We start from the raw sequence: 19,822 nt of genomic DNA, 5'->3' as shown, positions 1-19,822 counted from the left end.
ATGAAAGAAGAATCACATGAAAAATCCGATAGAGATCCATTAAAATAACAGAATATTATACTATTTTTTCGTCTCAGGTTCTTTGTCCAAAACTTGAGGTATATAATACATATGAAAAAGCCAGAAACAAATAGAGAGAGATATGGTTACCTCACAAATCACTTTTTCTCCCCTCCAAGAAACACCAAAGAATAAGCCAAATGACCGAGGATACAATCACAACAACACCTACTTTCCGGGTAGAAAAGATTCAGGCTATAGATAACAAACTTGCCAAAGCACGCTGTCATTAACTTGTGAGAATAGTCCTGATGCGATGTGCACTTTTTCAAAACGCTTGAAACCAAAATCGAATTGATGGCTTTAAAACTCCCCTGAGAACACACCCTGAGAAAATCACACTTTTTCTGTACTTTTTTTCTCGCTTCTTTTTTCTCGCTTCTTTTTTCTCTTTCACACTTCTTTTTCTCATCGCATCTCACGTCTCATCTTTCTCTCCTTTTTTAAAATAGGATTCTATTTCCTATTATAATTTGGAAACTCATAGTGTTATGTGTGGGTATATTGGCCCATCTCATGGGATTGACCCCACAACAATCTCCCTCCCTAGACTTACGAGGAGGGCTCCCCTGTATTTGGTGCTAACATGAAAACATGGCCGCCAAGGCTCTACATAGCTCATGTTTCTCCTTTGACATTGTCTTTGTCATTATATCTGATGAGTTTCGGTTTGTATGAATCATGTCATGAGTTCAGTTCTCTAGCACATCTCGTATCCAATGATACCTGACATCAATATGCTTAGTTTTTGAGTGATAAGTATCATTCTTATATCCATATCGCTTTGACTGTCAGTTTAGCACATACTTTGGTTCAAGTCCAATTCTTGAAGACACCTCTTCATCCACAACATCTCATTGTCGGCTTCAACACCTCTATATACTCAACTTCTATACTCGACTTCTAGAGTGGATAAAGCAACAAACTTCTACAACTTAGACGTCCGTGAAACGGCTCTCCTTGCAAAAGTAAATTAGTCTAAAGTAGACTTCCTGGTGTCCAAGTCACCAGTCATATCTGCGTTTGTGTAACCCTGTAACACAGGTTGCGAGCCTCCAAAACACAAACACAATTTTCATGACCCTTTTAAGGTACCTGAAAATCCATTCCATTGTGGCCCACAAGAAGCCCGCTAACCACACTGACGACATGTGCAATATATTGCCTTGTGCAAACCATAGCGTACATCACTCTCCCTAAAATTGATGCATGGGAACTTTCTCCAGTTATGATTTCTCCTTCTCAATTGAAGGACACTACTTGGAAGATAGCTTGAAGTGATTAGCAAGCGGTGTGCCAACTGTCTTAGCATCTTTCATATTGAACGTGTCAACTGTCAAGTACTCATTCAATCTACTTTTCTTGTGACAAACATAACTTAGCCTTCTTGTAAAAAATTATCCCCATGCCCAATATTTGCTCTGTTAATCCTAAGTCCTTCATGTCAAGGATTCGTTAAGCTCCTTTTTCAACTTATTAATCACATTAATATCCTGACCCACAATTAGCATGTCATCGACATAAAACAAAAGAATATTTAAGTTAGTTACAGAAAAGTATTTAGAATAGACAAAACATTTGTTCTTTTATATAATCTTGACCGACTATGAATGAGTCAAATTTCTTGTACCATTGCTCGGGGCCTGTTTCAACCTCTAAAGGCTATTCAACTCGCAAACTGTGTACCTTACCTTTTTCAAATCCCTTTGACTGCACCAGGAAGAAAAGTAGTTTTAACATCTAATTACTCAAATTCCAGGTCTCGACTTGCAATTAAACCTAATATCACTCTAATCGATGTCATTTTTACCACGAGAGAAAAGATCTCATCAATACCCTGTTTCTGCCTGAAACCTTTCACTACCAATCTTGTCTTATATCAACTTGATGTTTTGTTCTTATGCAAGGCATCCATTTCCTCTAAATAGTTTTCTTCCACTCACAATTATGCTTGTCAACTTGGGCTTCTTAAAAAACTTTCAAGTTCACCCTCATCTATAAGCATTACATATTCGGCAGGAGACTATCTTTTTGAAGGTCATTTCTCAAGTGGATCTTCTCGAAAGAACTATTGATCATTCTCGGGGCTCTTGAGGATGGTGCTCAACATTATCATATACCGGCGCATCATTTTCAATTTCTTGACATTGGTCTTCTTGGATCTCTTCTCCATCTTCAACATGCGACATTGGAGGAACTGAAGTAAGATCGGGTACATCACCCACAACTTGCGGCTTCTCAACTTAATTAAAGTCTTCAATGGTCTGATCTTCATGGAAAACCATATCTCTACTTCTTAGCATTTTTGTATTTTCTAGATCTCATAATCTGTATCAAAACTCATCATCTCCATAACCCAGAAAGATGCAAGGTATAACCTCGTCATCAAGTTTAGACCTTTTTTCTTAGGTGCATGCATAAAAATCTTGCAGTCGAACACATTTAAGTGAGAATAAGAGACTTCTTTCCACCCATACCTGTTTTCGGGATATGATCATCTAAAGGAAATGGAGATAGATTAATTAAGTAAAATTTTGTTCCTAAATCCTCTCCCCAAAACGATTGAGGCAAGTACGTCATAGAGAGCATGCATCTAAATCTCTCCACAATGACGTGATTCATCCTCTCAGCTACACCATTGTGTTAGGGGTATGAGGACCTAGCTTCTCACGTCTCATCCCATGTTTAGCATAGTATCTGTCAAACACATAGAGGTATATTCTCCCTCACTATCAGTGCAAAGATACATCAATAGTCTACCTAGTTCTCTTTCAACCACAGCATTAAAAATTTGGAAATGTCTCACAAATCACTTTTCTCCCCTCCAAGAAACACCAAAGAACAAACCTTCCAACGAGTTGCATATGATCCGGTATACAACTGCAATAATATCCACTTTCTAGGTAGAAAACATTCAGGTTTGAAATAGAAAACCTGCCCAAACACTGACCTTAACCTGTGAGAATAGTATTGATGCAATTTATCTTCTTCTAACCGCTTCAAACCGACATCAGTTTGGCTTCCAGATGGCTTCAAAACTCCCCTGAGCACAACGCCCTTAGAAACACACACTTTTTCTGTACTCTCTCTCTCTCTCTCTCTCTCTCTCTCTCTCTCTCTCTCTCTCTCTCAAATAGGATTCTATTTAGTCTGGCGTGTTCGGATAAAACAAAAAACATGCAATAATTGTGAAGTTATAATAGTAATATTCCGAACAAAAAAACATATAAAAAAGATCTAGAAGTGTGAGAGAGAATCCTTAAGTTGGACACGAGTAGTTGGCCCATTTTTAGAAGGGATAAAAATAACTCATCAACAGATACATCAGATCTTTTTTATTCATATGTTGAGTCAACAAAGGCTCTCAGGCTTACAAGCATGCCCTTTGGCCTCCAAAACTGATCTGCGAACCCATATCATTCATATCTATAAAGCTTTGGTGAGGGGAAAAGAAAATCTCTAAATATATTGAACATATGATGGATAATTTCTGAATAATATTTATACTAGATAACGGCCAGAACATGAATAACCCAAAAATTTCAATAAAGACATTTCATAATTTTCTATGAAACAAAAACGGCATGATACATGTAGATCAATGCACTCCTTAAGCAATCATCTGGAAAGAGACTACAAGGAGCGGGATCTACCACCGTCGGATCCATCTCTTTGACGGTATTAACTTATCCATCAGCTTCTCTCAAAGAAAATCACCAATTCAAGGACCTACAACAGACGGCGTCGTACACAAAATTAGGCCATATACAAACTAATGCTGTATGGAATTTTAACACAAGAATGACGAGAAGTTCAGCACAAGTACTAGCATCCCTTGACATATTTTTTCTGAGCTCAAAATTATTGGTTAAGATGTTGTTCAGTTTAGTGGACAGGGGCTTGCAGTAAACATAACTACACATTGGTTTCAGTGCATATTATTATTAGGGAAATGTTATCAGCACTACTGTATTTTGATGAGGGCACTCCTCACTTTATTAGAAGAACGGTATGGCCCGCACCATAGGATGATCCAAACCGATACCTAAATAGGTTGTGCCTCAAAAATCATTTCCATAGGTTGATCCTAACCATCCGATCTAAATGTTGGGAGGGTTGATCCTAACCCTCTATAGATTGGAGGGTTAGGATCAACCTATGGAAATAATTTTTGGGGCACAACCTATTTCGGCCGTGGCCCATCTAATGGACGGTTTGGATCATCTTATGGTGCGGGTCATACCGTACTTTTAATAAAGTGAGGAGTGCCCTCATCAAAATACAGTAGTGCTGATAAAATTTTCCTATTATTATTATTATTATTATTATTATTATTATTATTATTATTATTATTATTGAATGATTTCAGTGCATATTATCTATAACACTAATATTTCAAAATCTTGTATTAAGCCAAAGATGAGGACTTCCAACAGGTAAGGCCCTCATGCTAACCTAAGATGGGATCCAACTTGGACTTCCAAACAGCTTACAACAGATTGGGCTTTCCAATACTTTTGCAGGTCAGATTGTCTATGACATCGCATGGATTTAAATGACGGAAATACAAATAAAGCTAAATAAAGTCATGGGATTGGATAAAAAACAACTTAGAACAGAGAAATGCCTGTTGTGTGATTCTGGAATCCTCGGGATTTTCTTGAAGTAATGACTGGTGTAGGTATCTGGAATCCTCCCAGCTGTGTTACTGGGGCTAATGCAGTTTTGCTTGGGAGAGTGGATCCCTATGGAGGCCCCTATCGCTTAGCTAGTGGTGCTAATCTTATCCCATGGGAAGCAGGGAGAGCAGAGGGTACCAGGTTGATGGAAGGAGGTCCTAGCAAGCCACATCAGGAGCAAGGGTGGATGATCTCAAAAGGGAAGAGAGCAAAAAGAGTAGACCGAGTTCATCGAAGAAGGACAGAAGGAGGGTTAGGGGATTGGCGGTGCTGCAGGTGTGGCTTCAAAAACTTCAAGAAAAGATTAGTGTGCTGGGAATGTAAAAAAGTGTGGTCAGGGAGAGACTTCAACTTTCCCTTTCAGAAGAGAGACAAGGGTCCAGAACCGGGGAGCTGTCAAGGGGAGATTTCGCCGCTAACTTCTGAAGGTGTGGCCATTAACTTAGAAGTTATTTCCTTGAAATCCATAAGTAATGCGGATATGGGTATCTGGGGTTGATTGGATCTGGATGGTCTGGAGATCTTCCGGCAATGGAAGAATGGTTATCTAAAAGAATTGACGGTCATGGGAAGGTAATGGTGTATAAGATTGCTGAAAGGGAGATTCTGGTCATCCTCCAAGCGGGGGTTGACAGAAGGATCTCAATGGAGGTGTGGAAGAAAGCTATCAATTCCCCTTTCCGTGAAATCTCGTTATGGCTAGATAAATTCAAAGGGGATCAAAGTTCTCAATGGTGGTCAATAGAAGGGGTACCGCCTGAGGTGTGGTGTGAGGAGAACTTTGTAAAAGTAGGAGAAAGGATTGGTAAGGTTTTGGAGTTGGATTCTTCCTACAAGGCCGGTTCTGGATATGCAAGGGCTAGAATGCTAATAGTCACAGAAGGAGTCCCTGGTCATGAAGTTGTTTTGCAAGTTTCTCTTAGGGGTTCTATCAGATGGGTTAGAGCGTCTCGAGAGATGGAGGTGGAAGGTATTCTGGAATCTGAGGAAGAAACCTCAAATGAAAGTGGTTCGTTGGGAAGTTTAAGTGATAGAGAAAGCTCCCTGGGTGATGATAATCAAAGCTTGGAGGGGGGATTAATGGCGGTTGGTGAGGTGGGTGACAGTTTCGTTAGCATTCCCGAGGTAGGCAGAGAAGCTGAAGGGGCGCATGTTAGCATGGAAGGCTATACTGCACCACAGAGGGTGTACGTAGCCTTCACAGACCTGGCGGCTTTTTTGAATTTCAAAACGGTGGGTCTCCTAATGCTTACAGGTGGCGTAGCATTATAGGTGGGAACCCTATCGAGACGGCAGTGGTGGACCCCACATCTGTTTTGAGTAGATATGGTGAATCTTTGAATGTTTATCCCTTTGACTGTGATCTTACGATGGCCCAATTATCGCCAAGTATCTCTTGGGCCTCTTCTGGTGGAAGCCCATTAGGAGAGACTAATCATTGGGCCTTGAACTCTTTAGAGGCCTCTGGTGATAGTATTCTGCAAAATAGCCCTCGGACGGTTCGTTATTTTCAATCGGGTTCTTTTAGAATTCAAGTGAATGGGTCCAAAAATGAAGGGTCTTTTCTGTCCTTAAGCTCTCTGTGCGAACAGACAAGGGATAGAAGAAATATAGGTAATGAGGATTTTAGAGCTTCTTTGATGCTGCAAAGAGAGGTTTCTAATCCTGAAAGGGAGAGAAGGTCTTGGGTTTTATGTCGGAGATGCAGAAACGTGGAAGAATTGCTTTGTGCTTGGACTTTGAGGAAGAGGAGCAGAGTTTCTTCGAAAACAGCCTCATGGACAGGGGTAGTGGCGATCTCATGGGGGAGCAAACTCTGGAAGAGCAGAGAGGTTACTCCTTATGTGGGGAATTTGATAAGAGAATTAGTTAGTAGTCTAAATGCCCAGAAGTCCACGTCGAAATCAAGGTATAAGGGGAGGAGAAGCCTCTCTATTTCGTTGGAATCCTCCGATGAGGGCCCAATTATGAAAATATCAGTTGAAAATTTGGTGAATGCATCTATGGTAGATATTATTGGTGTGGGTAGTATCATCGAAGATTGCTTTGGAAAGCTCAGTAGCATGATTGGGTGTATTCCTAGTGAAAGGGTAAATTGCCAGGAGGGAAGTCTGGCGAGAGTAAATCACCTTTCACTGGTTCCTGGGGTCTGTGAGGGGGTTTGTCTTGACCCTAGGGTTGAGGGGGGTGGAAATGATTTTTGGGATGGGAAGTTAGAGCTGGCGGTAGGGGTTTTCAAGAATTTGGGGGTGGTAGCATCTGGGGGTGAGGAGAATCTTAAGGACCAAATTAGATCCTTAGAGGCGAGGGATAGGGAAGCTCAAGACTATGCTAAGAGATCAGCTGAGTCAGCCAAGAAGAAGGAAAGAGAATTAAAAAGGTTAGAGTCTGGGATCAATTACAGTGGAGGCCAGTGTGAGGAGAGGTCTGGTATTGAACAGGGAGGAAGAATAAGTGAAGGCCACAAGGGGAGGAATACCTCTAAAAAAAGTAATCCATGAAGATTGTGTCATGGAATTCAAATGGGTTGGGGTCGCAGGGGAAGAAATTGCAAGTTAAGGAGCTGGTAAAGAATGTTAAACCGGATTTGATTTGTCTGCAAGAAACAAAGTTAAATGTGGTGACGAGAGGGGTCATTGAGGGTATGGGCCCCAGGGAGGAGTGGGAGTTTGACTTTATTCCGTCTCAAGGGGCTTCTGTAGGAGTTGTTGTGGCATGGAAGGATAGTTGTTGGAAGAAAATTGATTTATGGAAGGGTAAGTATTCTCTTTCAGAGGCGCTTAAGAAGGTTGAGGATGGATCCTTGCGGTTGTTTTCAAGTGTCTATGGTCCGTTTACCAGGGAGGCAAAGCAAGAATTTTGGGAGGAATTGGGTCGAGCTAGAAATTCGTGCCCCTTTCCTTAGTGTATAGGTGGTGATTTCAATGTAATCAAGGCAGTTGAGGAAAGGCTTGGATGCTCAAGAATTTCGCAGAACATGCAAAGCTTTATAGATTTTATTGCAGATAATGAGTTAATCGATCTGCCGTTGGCAGGAGGATCTTTTACTTGGGCCAGAGGTGAAAGGAGCCGATCAGATCGTTTTTTGATGTCTTCAGAGTGGTTGGAATTGGCCCCGGAGGTTTTTCAAAAGACACTTATACACTCAGTCTCGGATCACTGCCCCATACTGCTTGATCCTTGATTGGAGTCATGGGGTCCCAGCCCCTTTATATTTGAGATTGCATGGCTTATTACCCCCAAATGGAGGAGAAGATGGAAGAATGGTGGGAGATGTGTACGGTAGAAGGTCCAGCTAATGTGGTGATTGGCAAGAAATTAGGGTTTGTGAAGAAGAAACTAAAGGAGTGGGTAGCGGTTAAAAAAGAAAGTTTGAATGAAAGGAAAAGTTGACTGGAGTGTAAGCTAGTAGAGCTAACTGCTCTAGAAGAGAGTGGTTTGGGGGGCGAAGAGGAGTGTCAGGAGATGGGGAAAGTAAAACAAGAACATCAGACTATGTTGTTGCATGATGAGATCACGTGGAAGCAGAAGTCCAGAGTTAAGTGGCTGGTTGAAGGGGACAAAAATACAGCGTATTTCCATGCAATGGTAAGTGCTAGAAGGAGAAGGAATAGAATTGTGGTGCTCAATGAAGATGGTAGGATGGTGTCATCAAAGGAAGGTATTTGTTCAGCCAATATAACTTTCTATTACAAGCTCTATTCCTCTGAGAATTTATTCCGTCCTATCCCGGAAGATGTTGCTTTTAATTGTCTTTCTTTGGAGGAAAGTTCAAAGCTGGAAGTTCCGTTCGGTGAGGAGGAGATTGAAAAAGCCCTATTCTCTCTTTCAAGGGATAAGGCTCCTGGTTCAGATGGTTTTTGTTTGACATTTTTCCAGTCTCGTCGGTCGGTGGTGAAATGTGACATTTTCAGATTCTTCAAAGAATTTTATGAGGGTTTGCAACTTGATAAAGGAACGGGAGCCACGTTTATTACCTTGATCCCCAAAATGGAAGGAGCCTCAAAGATTTCAGATTTCAGGCCAATAAGCTTGGTGGGATGTCTATATAAGGTGCTTGTAAAGGTGCTGGCGGATCGAATAAAAGTAGTGTTGCCTAAGCTTATTTCCAATAGCCAGAGTGCTTTTGTGAACAAGAGGCAGATTTTGGATCGTTCACTGGTAGCCAACGAAGCCATTGATGATTATTTCAGACACAGAAATAAAGGGGTGGTTTGTAAGTTGGATATGGAAAATGCTTATGATAGGGTAGAGTGGGATTGTTTTGACTATCTTCTGGGTAAAATGGGTTTTAGTAATGCATGGAGAGGTTGGATTAAAAGATGTATTTTGTCAGCGTGGTTCTCAGTGTTGGTTAATGGTTCGGCAAAATGATTCTTTAAATCATCGAGGGGGTTGAGGCAAGGGGATCCTTTATCTCCCTTTCTTTTTGTCATCGTGGCGGAAACTCTCAGCAAGCTTATTCAGAAAGGTAGCGAAATGGAGCTAATAGAAGGTTTCAAGATAGGAAAGAACAAGGTGGAAGTTTCAATTCTTCAATTTGCGGATGATACATTACTTTTCGGTGAACCGGATAAAGTTAAAGTGATGAATCTCAAGGCAATCCTTAGATGCTACGAGGTGATTACAGGTCAGCAATCTAATTTTGCGAAATCAAGTATGTTCGCAATCAATTTATCTTCTTTTGAAACTAGAAGTTGTACTGCTATTCTGAGGTTGACAACCTTCCTTCTTCTTATCTTGGTCTTCCATTGGAAGTGGGGAGGCCTAATAAAGCTCTGTGGGAACCAATAGTTGCAAGAATTGAGAAAAAGGTTGGAGACTTGAAAAAGAAGAATAGTCTCAAAAGGGGGTCGATTGACCCTAGTTAAGGCAGTTTTGGCAAATCTTCCAGTTTATTTCCTATCGCTATTTAAATGCCCGGTAAGTGTGGGGTTGAGGATAGAGAAGATACAAAGAAGATTTCTTAGGGGGGGGTCGAATGAAAAGAAGGGTATTCCACTGGTTAAATGGGAGAAGGTTTGTGCTCCAATTAGAAAAGGTGGTTTGGGAATTAGGAAAATTAAGGGTTTCAACTCTGCATTGTTGTGTAAGTGGTTATGGTAGTTTGGTGAGGAGGATCAAGTTTTGTGGGCTAGAGTAATTGGGAGTAAATATGGGGTGCTTGCTGGTAACTGGGAGACGGCCGATGCTTTCGAGAGGAGAGGGACTTCTATTTGGAGGGATGTGCTTCGCCTTACAAATGTATTTAAAAAGGGTTGCAAGTTCAGAGTGTATTCTAGTAGGCGTATCAGGTTTTGGCATGATGTTTGGTGCGCAAATGAGCCCTTGGGATCGCTATTTCCAGATTTACTGAGTGGCTGCAGATAAGAATGTTTTTGTGTGCGACTGTTTTGAAAGAGTGGATCAGAAAGTAATTTGGTGTCCATGGTTTCGAAGAAATTTTTTTGAAAGAGAATTAGAGGATCTATTTTCCTTGTTTGAGGTGCTCGAGAAAGGCTATATTAAGAAATCCGGTGAGGATAAAAGATTATGGATTTGGAATTCCTCCAGAATCTTCTCCGTGAAATCTGCATATGCTAAGATTGTTCCAGATGGTGATGATTCTTTTCTGGCTAAGGTTTGGTCCTTTCATTGCCCCCTAGAGTGTCTTTTTTTGGTTGGTTTGTTAGCAGTGGGCGTATCCAAACCATTGAGTTTTTGAGAAGAAGGGGCTGATCACTGTCCGTTATGTCTGGAGGATGGCGAATCTATTGATCACTTGTTTATACATTGTAAAGTAGTAAGGGTGATATGGGGTTTAGTTTTAGTAAGATTTGGTATCCAATGGGTTTTCCCTCAATCTTTACCTATGCTTTTGGATTGTTGGGACTTTGTCCTTTGGAAAAAGAAAGGGAAGGTGATGTGGAGGATTTGCTTGTTAACTCTATGGTGGGCGGTATAGAAAGAAAGGAATGGCAGGGTTTTCGAGGGCACAGCCACTTCACCCTTCAGTATTTATCAGAGGATTATAGCTATGTCTATCCAATGGGCGAAGAGTCTTCCTATGTTCAGATTCGTGTCGGCTTACGATTTGGGGGAAAGATGGGATGTTATCTGTATGGAAGGGTTAAGAACGCAAAAGACAATTCAGAAGTGGGCTCCGCTGCCTGTGGGTTTCAGCAAGCTAAATGTGGATGGATCATCCTTCGGGAACCCGGGGTCTTCAGGTTTTGGTGGCCTGATGAGGGACAATGTATGGGCTGTGGAGTGGGCGTTCTCTGAACCGAATGGGATTTCAGATTCGTCAGAGGCGGAAGTAAAAGCAGCATATTATGGTATCCTTCACATTGAAAGACATGTCTTGGATAAAGTCACTGTGGAAGGGGATTCCTCCAATGTTATTAGATGGATTGCTGGTAAAGCTCCTCCTCCTTGGAGATTTCTAAGCCTTATTGAGGAGATTTTGGACTGGGTGTCAGGATCGGAGATTTCTTTTGCCCATGTTAGAAGATCAGCCAATGAAGAAGCTGACGGTCTAGCTAAATCTGGGGTCATTAGGCAGGGTATAGAGTGGTTCGATTATTTACCACCTTAATTGTATTTTGTTTCTCTGTTGTGTTTTCTCTTCTATCTTCTTTCTCTTTGTATTCTGAGGATCATCTCGGTTCCATTTAATCAATATATCTCGCCATTTCCAAACAAAAAAAAAAAAAAAGTCATGGGATTGGATAGATATGCAGTCCAACCAACTACCAGTGAGCTACAGACGATGGCACATTTGGAATTGAGGTAAATGCTCCGCACAAACAATCCATGTTTGTACCTCTCAGGCCAAGAAGATAGAATGGAAGTTCCACATTTCCAAGATCACTCAAGCCCTACTTTCTAACAGAGGTCTACATGAAAAGAAACACAAAATACTCGACATTCCCTTGTCATCAAAACAAGACTTGGCCAACATAATGACAATAAAAGGTGAAGCACTAACAAAATATCCACAAATGTCCGACACTTTGAAGTGCTGACTTGGGAATGCCTAGAAAACTACACAATCCAAAAATGAAGTATTGGCTAGGATTCTGGCCCAGGAAAAGGCAAGAGAAGAAGTTGATTCTCAAATCCTAATAATGCAAATCCAACAGGTTGAGAAAGAAAGCCCAAGTTTTGGTAGCATGGATCTCTGTCTAGCCAAACGAAGTTAACATTAGAATAGAAGCAAGAAAAAAAAAACAGTTGCATACCCTACAGTGTCAGCGTCTGATTCTAGGTTTGCAGCGGAACTCTGCTAAAAGTGCTATGTGATCAGAGGACCACTCTGGAGAAGGAAGTGCCGTGTCTTTGCGTAAGCTTTCTTCATCCAAGAGCTCTAATAATGATTCCACCGTCAAAGAATCCGCTGAAACACAGCCCAATCTGACATCAGAACCCAACCACCAAGTTTTCCAATAATGTCTAAACAATGAATTGCAACATGGATGATGAAATTAAAATATTAAAAAAAAAAAACTGGAAACTAGAAAAGAAAGCCGGGACAGAAGAATCTTGCAATGAGGACTCTACCAGTGTAAAATATGTAATCGAGGGTGCCAATGAAATCTCTAGTGCAGTTTGTAAATAATGGTTCATTTGTTGTGGGGTCCATTCTCCGTCTTTGTTGGTCTAAACCAGTTCTAACTCCCACCATTCTTGCAAAGGATGAGTAAGCACTAACCTGTAAAAAGGTGGTGTCAGAACCAACACAAATACTCAGATTACAAGGAAAGCACTACGAAATGTCGTGTTACCAATGGAAGTTGATGAGTTAACTTGCTGGCAGGTCGCAAGATTCCTAAGGGGTCCACTTGCAAGTCGGGATGCATCGGATCAACCTTCCCCATTGCAAGAAGTGCATGTGGAGCGCTGCCATCAAGTCCAATATTCTTTTAAGATAATCAAGAGATTGCTAATTGCCTCGAGACCAATTACATATTTTGCATCAGAAACTAAAATTTTATCAGAAAAATGGCACATACCTTCCAGGACTCGAATTAAAATCCCCACAAACCAACATCGGTATGTCTGCACTAACAGCTATTTTCTCCAATCCTTTTAAAAGAGTATGTACCTGAGATGATTAAATAAATATCCAAGAAAAAATTCAAGTTGAATGGCTACGAATCCAAAAAAACTACAATAACTCCACAGAAACAGAAAATGCCAGGATGATAACCTGCCAGAGCTTAACATCCTTGAGATCTTGATGGACATTTACATGTGTGTTCGCCTGTTACCACATGACATGAGAAAATAAATAGTCACAAAATGTGGCCAAATAATGCAACACATCCATATATTCAGCCTTGAACAAAACAGCAATATCATACCAACAAATGTTGTAGAAACAAAAAAATCATAAGAAAGTTTAAAGATTTTGTGAAAATGGTAATGCTATGACAAATGGAGGTCATTTTTTAACATTACGTGGCAAGAGAAGACTGAATTGACCAAGAACTCGCACACATAATACTAATAGATCAATGATGGTGTGGAGACGAGGGATACACACACACACACACATAATACTAATATATACACATATGAATACATAGAAACAGGCGTGTGCGTGTGTGTGGGTCCCGCTGTATTAGTACTCTTTTAGCTTCTGAGCAACGTAATAATAGACAAAAGAAATGAATTTTCTAAAATTTAAAATATAAGGATGTAATAGTAACCAAAGCAGAAATAAAAAAAGGGAGGAAAGCCACCACTCTCAAATGCAAAATTAATGAAGAAAGGGAAATGGCAGAATCACAAAGAAGTGAATTATCTGACAGATAAGACGGTTAATTGCCCAATCAACTTTCCTTCCGTCTATACTTAGACTAGTCTACATTACCCTTTTACCTATACAACTCGCACAGTTTGTTTTCCTTCCGCTTTGCTTAGTTTTTGGCAACAATCTGTGTTTTCTTAATTCATAGAGAATGACTATGCAGGCAGAACTGTAAGCAACGATGTAGGTACAGAGCAAATTGCATTCATCTTGTCATAATGAAACAGAAAGTATAGTCCTGTACAGATTTAGGTAGTGCAAAAAATAGTTCCATACATGAAAAAAAAAATTGGACAACAATTATGGAAATTCAAATGCAAGTCATATTGCCATTTATGCACACAAGAATACATAATTAAAAAGAAGTAAGCTAAGTTTCTCACCACACAAAGAAGCTGTCGTTTTCCAGCAGGATCGGCCCCATGGTTACTAAATCTTGCTTCTAAGACCGCAATCAACGCAACATTATCCTATAAACAGGAATATGACGGTTAAGACCGTTTAAAAATCAAAATATGTCTGTGGTTTGAGGGAAAAACTGGGGATAAGCTTAAATAGAGTGCGGTAAACCAACCTTAAGCAATCTATTTAGAGCAGTTTTCTTCTGAGCACTTGGAACCAATGCATCCGTCAACGACTGTGCAGCTTTATTGAATTCAACCTGCAGACAAGAATGATGCACTCAGCATGTGAAAGAATGCTAGAGACCGTGATTTACACAGAATGTGTACGTACCTCGTATTTTTTGACATGGGAAAACCGGTCTCTACGAAAAAAAATAGCACAACCATCAATTGCAGAGGCACTTCCACTGTAAACCTGCAACCAATAACAATAATTTAATAATACAAAATATGAAGAAACCTTGCAGGCTACAAATTTGAAAAGTTACAAATTGTAAAGCAACCTCCGCGGTCTTTTTCTTGTAGAGAGCTTGATATCCATGTTTATCCAGTTCAGGGGCAAAAAACTCCTCAAAGTGATCGCTCAGAACCTGAAAAAAAGGAAGACAGGGATTGGGTTAGGTGAACTCACAAATGAGGGTCTGTTAAGTTCGGAAACTGGGAAGAGCTCCAAGCAGTAAGGACATCCATGCAGTTTACAAACTTGAAAAATAAATTTGGTATTTCATAGATGTTAGGGTTGTAAGGCATGTCAACTTGGCAAAGATATAGAAAACTTCAGGTTAAGGTCGGGGTGAAGGTTCCAAATCTTGAGCTTTTTGTTCAAGACTAGGCAGGTCCCATAACATATAGCCTCCAGTTGAAAGGGCCTAGAATTCTAGTCCGATGTTTAATCTTTGAAAAAGTGTTTCTTGGACAAATGTTAAGGTTCAAATATATAGTTTGACTGAGGCATAGAACAAGGTGTACAAACTACAAATATGGAATCCTAAAATTCGGTCGATAAACATTTCCTAGTTCCCATTACTATTTCGGACTTCAGAGCCGGCTAAACCTAAGAAAAATATGGGCCTATAATTCAGATTTTTGGAATTCAAGCCTATCCACTTGTAGTCAAATAACACGGGCCTGAGAAACACAGGAAAAGGTGCTAAAAAATACATTCTTTTATCCCCCAAAGCAAATAAATCGACAAATGAACTGGCTTAGTAAGCGTTCGTCTACCTCCTGAAGACAAAGGATGTCCGCATGATAGCCAACAATTTCTCGTAAAAGATTCTGCCTGCGATAAGCCCACGAAAGGGCCCACGATGGGCAATAGCTGTATTGCTCGCTTGTAGCATACACCTCTGACAGAATGTTGTACGATAGCACAGTGAAGGTTCCGGAAGATGCAGTACGCCCATCTGAATCCAAATGTCCCATCACATCAACTCCATTCACTGGAATCAAGCGGCGTGGAGTAGGGGAGGGAGCCGGGATGACACGTGATGTCAAAATGGTGTTCACGGCTCCCACGGGTATTCTTGTTTCCGAATCCACAGCTACACACTCAAACTTCAGAACGTGGCCAATATCATCAGCAGTTGGTGTATATGTTTTAGATAGTCCAACTTCAAACCAAGTCTCACCACCATTCCTTTCCGAAACAACTGAAGGATATGAAGGTGTAGAACCATTATTCAAGCTTGGATTTTGTCCTATGGTCGATGTTGAACCAGACAGTCCAGGATTAAGGGCTGAAGCTCCAGAACTACCAACACGCCCAAATAACTCTTCCTCGTCATTTCCATTTTCATTCACGGCACTAGCTGCTCGATCATGCAAAGCTCGATGGTGTTGCCATGCATCTGAAAAACACCTAGGAGAGCAATGGTAACTCTTACCTACAGGTATTTTTGCCTTAACGCAACCTAGGCACTGGAGGGTTGCTTGTTCAGATGGATGTATACTACATACGGCAATTTTTTTGTCGCTCTGTATGCGATACCTGCAAAACGGAATAAAGGAATCAGATATATGAAAAATGTCTAGATAAGGCAAGACAACTTCCACAAGTTAGCCCAAGTACCACAATAAAGCATGGACGAAACACCACACTGTATCGCAAGTTCAATGATTTTAGGGGTTGGACCTGTAGCTCAATGGTTGAGAAGTGGTTTCTCAACCTTGAGGTCGCAGGTTCGATCCCAGCTTACCAACCAGAAAAAAGTTCAATTGTTTGCATTCTTTTTTTCTAAACAATAACAGAAAATTATATTTAAAAAAAGAAACAGACAACTATAGCAACGGCATAGATCGCCCCAGACATATGATGGTCCATTTACTCCCTTTCTTGCAAGCCTTTTCCACTAGCTCACTAGCCTCGCTTCCAACATGAACAAAAGAAACACATATCATCTACTAATATCATTAATTTAATTAATCAGAAATGCAACCCTCCAAGGACCCGAGCTATAGTTTGATGCCCATGTTTGATGAATCTCCTTCCACCAAAAGCGCACCCATCCACCCCCACCCACCATTGTCATTTATTTCAAAACGTTCGACCAATGTTTCAAGTTTCAGTTTTGGTATCTGTTTCAGTTGCGCCGGAAATGGAAATATGCACTTTTAGATGGAAAAATCAGTGGAAATCCTATAAAATATGATTTTTTTAATGATGAAAAATATTATTAAAGTAAGAAACCCTAGGACCGAGATGTCCTGTAAAATATGATTATGTGTTAGATACCGATATAGTATAGCACTAATACACTTATGATTTTAGTTTCGGTGTGCGTTTTGATGGGGATAGAAATGTACCAATATAGTATACCACTAATACACTTACAGCTATGTTGCATCAGCACGGATACGTGTGTCGGAATCCGACACGGGTATCGAGTGTCGGATTCAGCAAACCTAAAAAAGGACGATTCGTGGATTCGCCAAAATATGTTAATCAATTTTTAATTTTTTATATAATAATTTGAATATAATAAGCAATATATTGAACATTTTAATTGGCTAAGTAGATATAATATTTTATTTCCATTTAAAAAACTTACTATTAGATGGGTAAAACTCAAAGCATGCGGTAATTGTAAGGTTGTAGTCGTAGTATTAAAAGAAAGGATAAAAAGATCTAGACGTGTCTTAGAGAATCCTAAAGTATTGGAATCTGAGACGTGTCTGACACGGATTCTTCACCCATTAAGAAGAATCCATGTAAAATGGACTTACAGTTTTAGTTTCAGTGTGTGTTTTGATGGGGATAGAAATGGGAACATTTTGTTTGTTTTGTCACTTTGAGTGGAAATTTAAAACCAAGCGTACAACCAAACCATGCCGCCCTGATGCAGGCCAGGAGAAGAGAAAGAGAAGAGGAGAAAAGGAGGAGAAGAAGAGAAGAGCAGAAGAGGGTAACAAAGAGAAACGAAGGGAAGAGAAAGGAAAAGGTAAGAAGAAGAAAGAGGGGAGAAAATATGTAATCAATCTTATTCCAAAAACTACCAAAGTTCACTTAATGAGGCCTATATATAGGCAATTGAAATAATATGGAAATAAAATAACATGGAAATAAAATCCCTAAATCTAAATAACATGGAAAAAATCTAAATAACATGGAAATAAAATCACGAAAAGTCCTATTGGGCAAATATGCCACTTATTGGACCCCACACGCCTACGAAACTCGTCACTAGTGCTTTCTTTTGCCAAAAACTTAATATATATTATATCATATTGGACCTTAAGCAAAATTTCTACTAACGATCTTTCAAACCTTTCAATGTATTACATGTCAACATTCAATATCCTTAGATGTCAACATTCAATGTATTACATGTCAACATTCAATATCCCTAGAGAGATACTTGGTAAAATTGTAAAGCTTCAAAGGGAATTCTTGAGGGAAGGATAGGAGAAAGGAAAGTGCCTAAAGCATATTTTTAATCAAAAAATGTGTAAATCTATGAGGAAATTGGAAATCAAAAGTTGAGGAAGTATTAAATGTCAATGTTCAATTCAATATCCCTAGAGAGATACTTGGTAAAATTGTAAAGCTTCAAAGGGAATTCTTGTGGGAAGGAAAGGAGAAAGGAAAGAGCCTAAAGCATATTGTTAATCGAAAAATGTATAAATCTATGAGGAAATTGGAAATCAAAAGTTGAGGAAGTATTAAATGCCAAAAACAAGTCAATTACCATCAACAATATTGATAAGTTTAAGCAACCATATAACAGAGTTACTAATAATAACAAGGTCTCCAGTACAAATCAAGTTCTCAATGAAGCAGGGCAGGAAGTAATCAAACAGCAGTCATTCAAAAAAAAAAAGTAATAAAAAAAAACAAAAAACAAATCAAAGGGGTTTAAAAAGACCTTACCATTTGTACCTCAAGTAGAAACCATCTTGAGGGGCCGATTCGGGAACATCATCAGTTGTAATTGAACTATCAGGGTGGCGCAAAAGCACATACGGCGTAAGCTCGCAGCCTACAATGGGAATATCGGACGGAAGGTGCACACGCAGCACACTCAGCATACTTCCCAACCCAACAATTCAGCACCAATACCGTCGTTTTTCGCTAACCCTAACCCTAATCCAAACCCTAATATCGCCGATTCTGCAACCTCTAAGAAAGCAAAATGAAAACCAGGCGGATCCGCCATCAGCAGACCTTGAAATCCGCCAGCGTTAATCAATCCGAACAAAACCCTAGAAATCAAATTCCTTCAAATCCACATAAAAACCTCGAGAGATTTCAAAAACCCTAAATACAAAAAGAGACTTCAATCTCTTTCTCTCTGTCTAAATAATGAAAAGAAGGGGGGGGGAAAAGGTTCGATTCGAAGATACGAAGTGAAAAATCAGATTTTTAGACTCCCGATCGTTACAATGATAAAGGGAAAAGTCTCAAACAGTGATGAATCGAGAAAGAAGAAGAAAAAGGAAAGCTAGGGTTTTACACGGGGGGGGAATGAACTGACCTTGTTTTGTTGGTCTCTCTGGTTTTTCCCTTTAGAAGAGAAAAAAATAAGAATAATAAAATGGCAAAATGGAGAACACGCTATATCGAGGCTGCTCTCTATCTCTCTACCCCTCTTATTTATATAGCTAATAAAAAAATAATGTGAGATGATTAAGATGTCCCTACTTTTATTATTATCTTGAAATAATGTAAGATGATTAAGACACATTTATTATCTTGAAATTAGAGGATTAAGCTAATGTTTTATTATCTTTTATTTTAATTTTTTTTTGTTAATCGCTATGTTTATCATTTATTATATGGAAAACACTTTCAAAACAGAACTCTTCCTGATTTGGTAGGAGTTCTGAGAGCGAGGCTTCATCCTTCGCCGGAATTATGGGGTGCGGTCTAGATGTCTTTCCCGCTACCTATTTGGGTCTACCTCTCGGGGTGGGCCGTCCGAGACACAACCTATGGGCTCCTATTATACAAAGGATTGAGCGTCGATTGGCCACATGGAAGCGCCGTTTGGTTTCCAAAGGAGGTAGATTGGTGCTTATAAAGGCTGTTCTATCTAATATGCCTATTTATTTTCTATCCCTTTTTCATTGTCCAGCTTCTGTTGCTAAGCGCATAGAGCAAATTCAGAGACGATTTCTGTGGGGTGATTCAAGGACTTCCAAGGGGGTCTCCCTTCTTAAATGGAGTCTAGTCTGCTCTCCAATTAAAAACGGAGGTTTGGGTATCAGGAGAGTTCAACTCTTTAATCAGGCCCTTATGGGCAAGTGGTTGTGGAGATACGGAGAAGAACACTCCTCTTTGTGGGTTCGGGTCATTGACAGTAAGTATGGTTCATCTCCTGGGAATTGGGACTCCGTTGATACTTTCAAAATCAAAGGAATCACAGTATGGAGGGACATATTGCGTT

General features: G+C 39.9%; 1 protein-coding gene across 1 annotated transcript; it reads right to left on the bottom strand.

Annotated features, from left to right (window-relative positions):
* Positions 1-3,359: 3,359 nt before the first annotated feature.
* LOC143848011 (carbon catabolite repressor protein 4 homolog 1-like) lies at positions 3,360-19,012 on the bottom strand. Its single transcript, XM_077356788.1, has 12 exons — positions 18,307-19,012; positions 15,162-15,927; positions 14,441-14,527; positions 14,269-14,352; positions 14,108-14,194; positions 13,917-14,003; positions 12,931-12,984; positions 12,734-12,825; positions 12,506-12,620; positions 12,282-12,432; positions 11,963-12,117; positions 3,360-3,789 (listed from the first exon to the last, which is right to left on the bottom strand). The coding sequence occupies exons 1-11, from the start codon at positions 18,462-18,464 to the stop codon at positions 11,972-11,974; spliced, it is 1,827 nt and encodes a 608-aa protein (XP_077212903.1). The 5' UTR covers positions 18,465-19,012; the 3' UTR covers positions 3,360-3,789; positions 11,963-11,971.
* Positions 19,013-19,822: the final 810 nt, after the last annotated feature.

The sequence above is a fragment of the Tasmannia lanceolata genome, unplaced genomic scaffold, assembly GCF_043159265.1.
Source record: "Tasmannia lanceolata isolate RefF3 unplaced genomic scaffold, GAP_Taslan_0.1 ptg000003l, whole genome shotgun sequence".
Lineage (NCBI taxonomy): Eukaryota > Viridiplantae > Streptophyta > Magnoliopsida > Canellales > Winteraceae > Tasmannia > Tasmannia lanceolata.
This window is presented reverse-complemented; position numbering and strand designations above follow the sequence as displayed.

What these genes read in the sequence shown, in the direction of transcription:
- LOC143848011 (XM_077356788.1), bottom strand. Translation starts at nt 18,464, where the DNA reads ATGCTGAGTGTGCTGCGTGTGCACCTTCCGTCCGATATTCCCATTGTA. An exon ending in TTCTACTTGAGGTACAAATG is followed by an intron (nt 15,928 to 18,306) that starts GTAAGGTCTTTT and finishes TCCGTTTTGCAG; the next exon opens with GTATCGCATACAGAGCGACA. An exon ending in CCCATGTCAAAAAATACGAG is followed by an intron (nt 14,195 to 14,268) that starts GTACGTACACAT and finishes TCTTGTCTGCAG; the next exon opens with GTTGAATTCAATAAAGCTGC.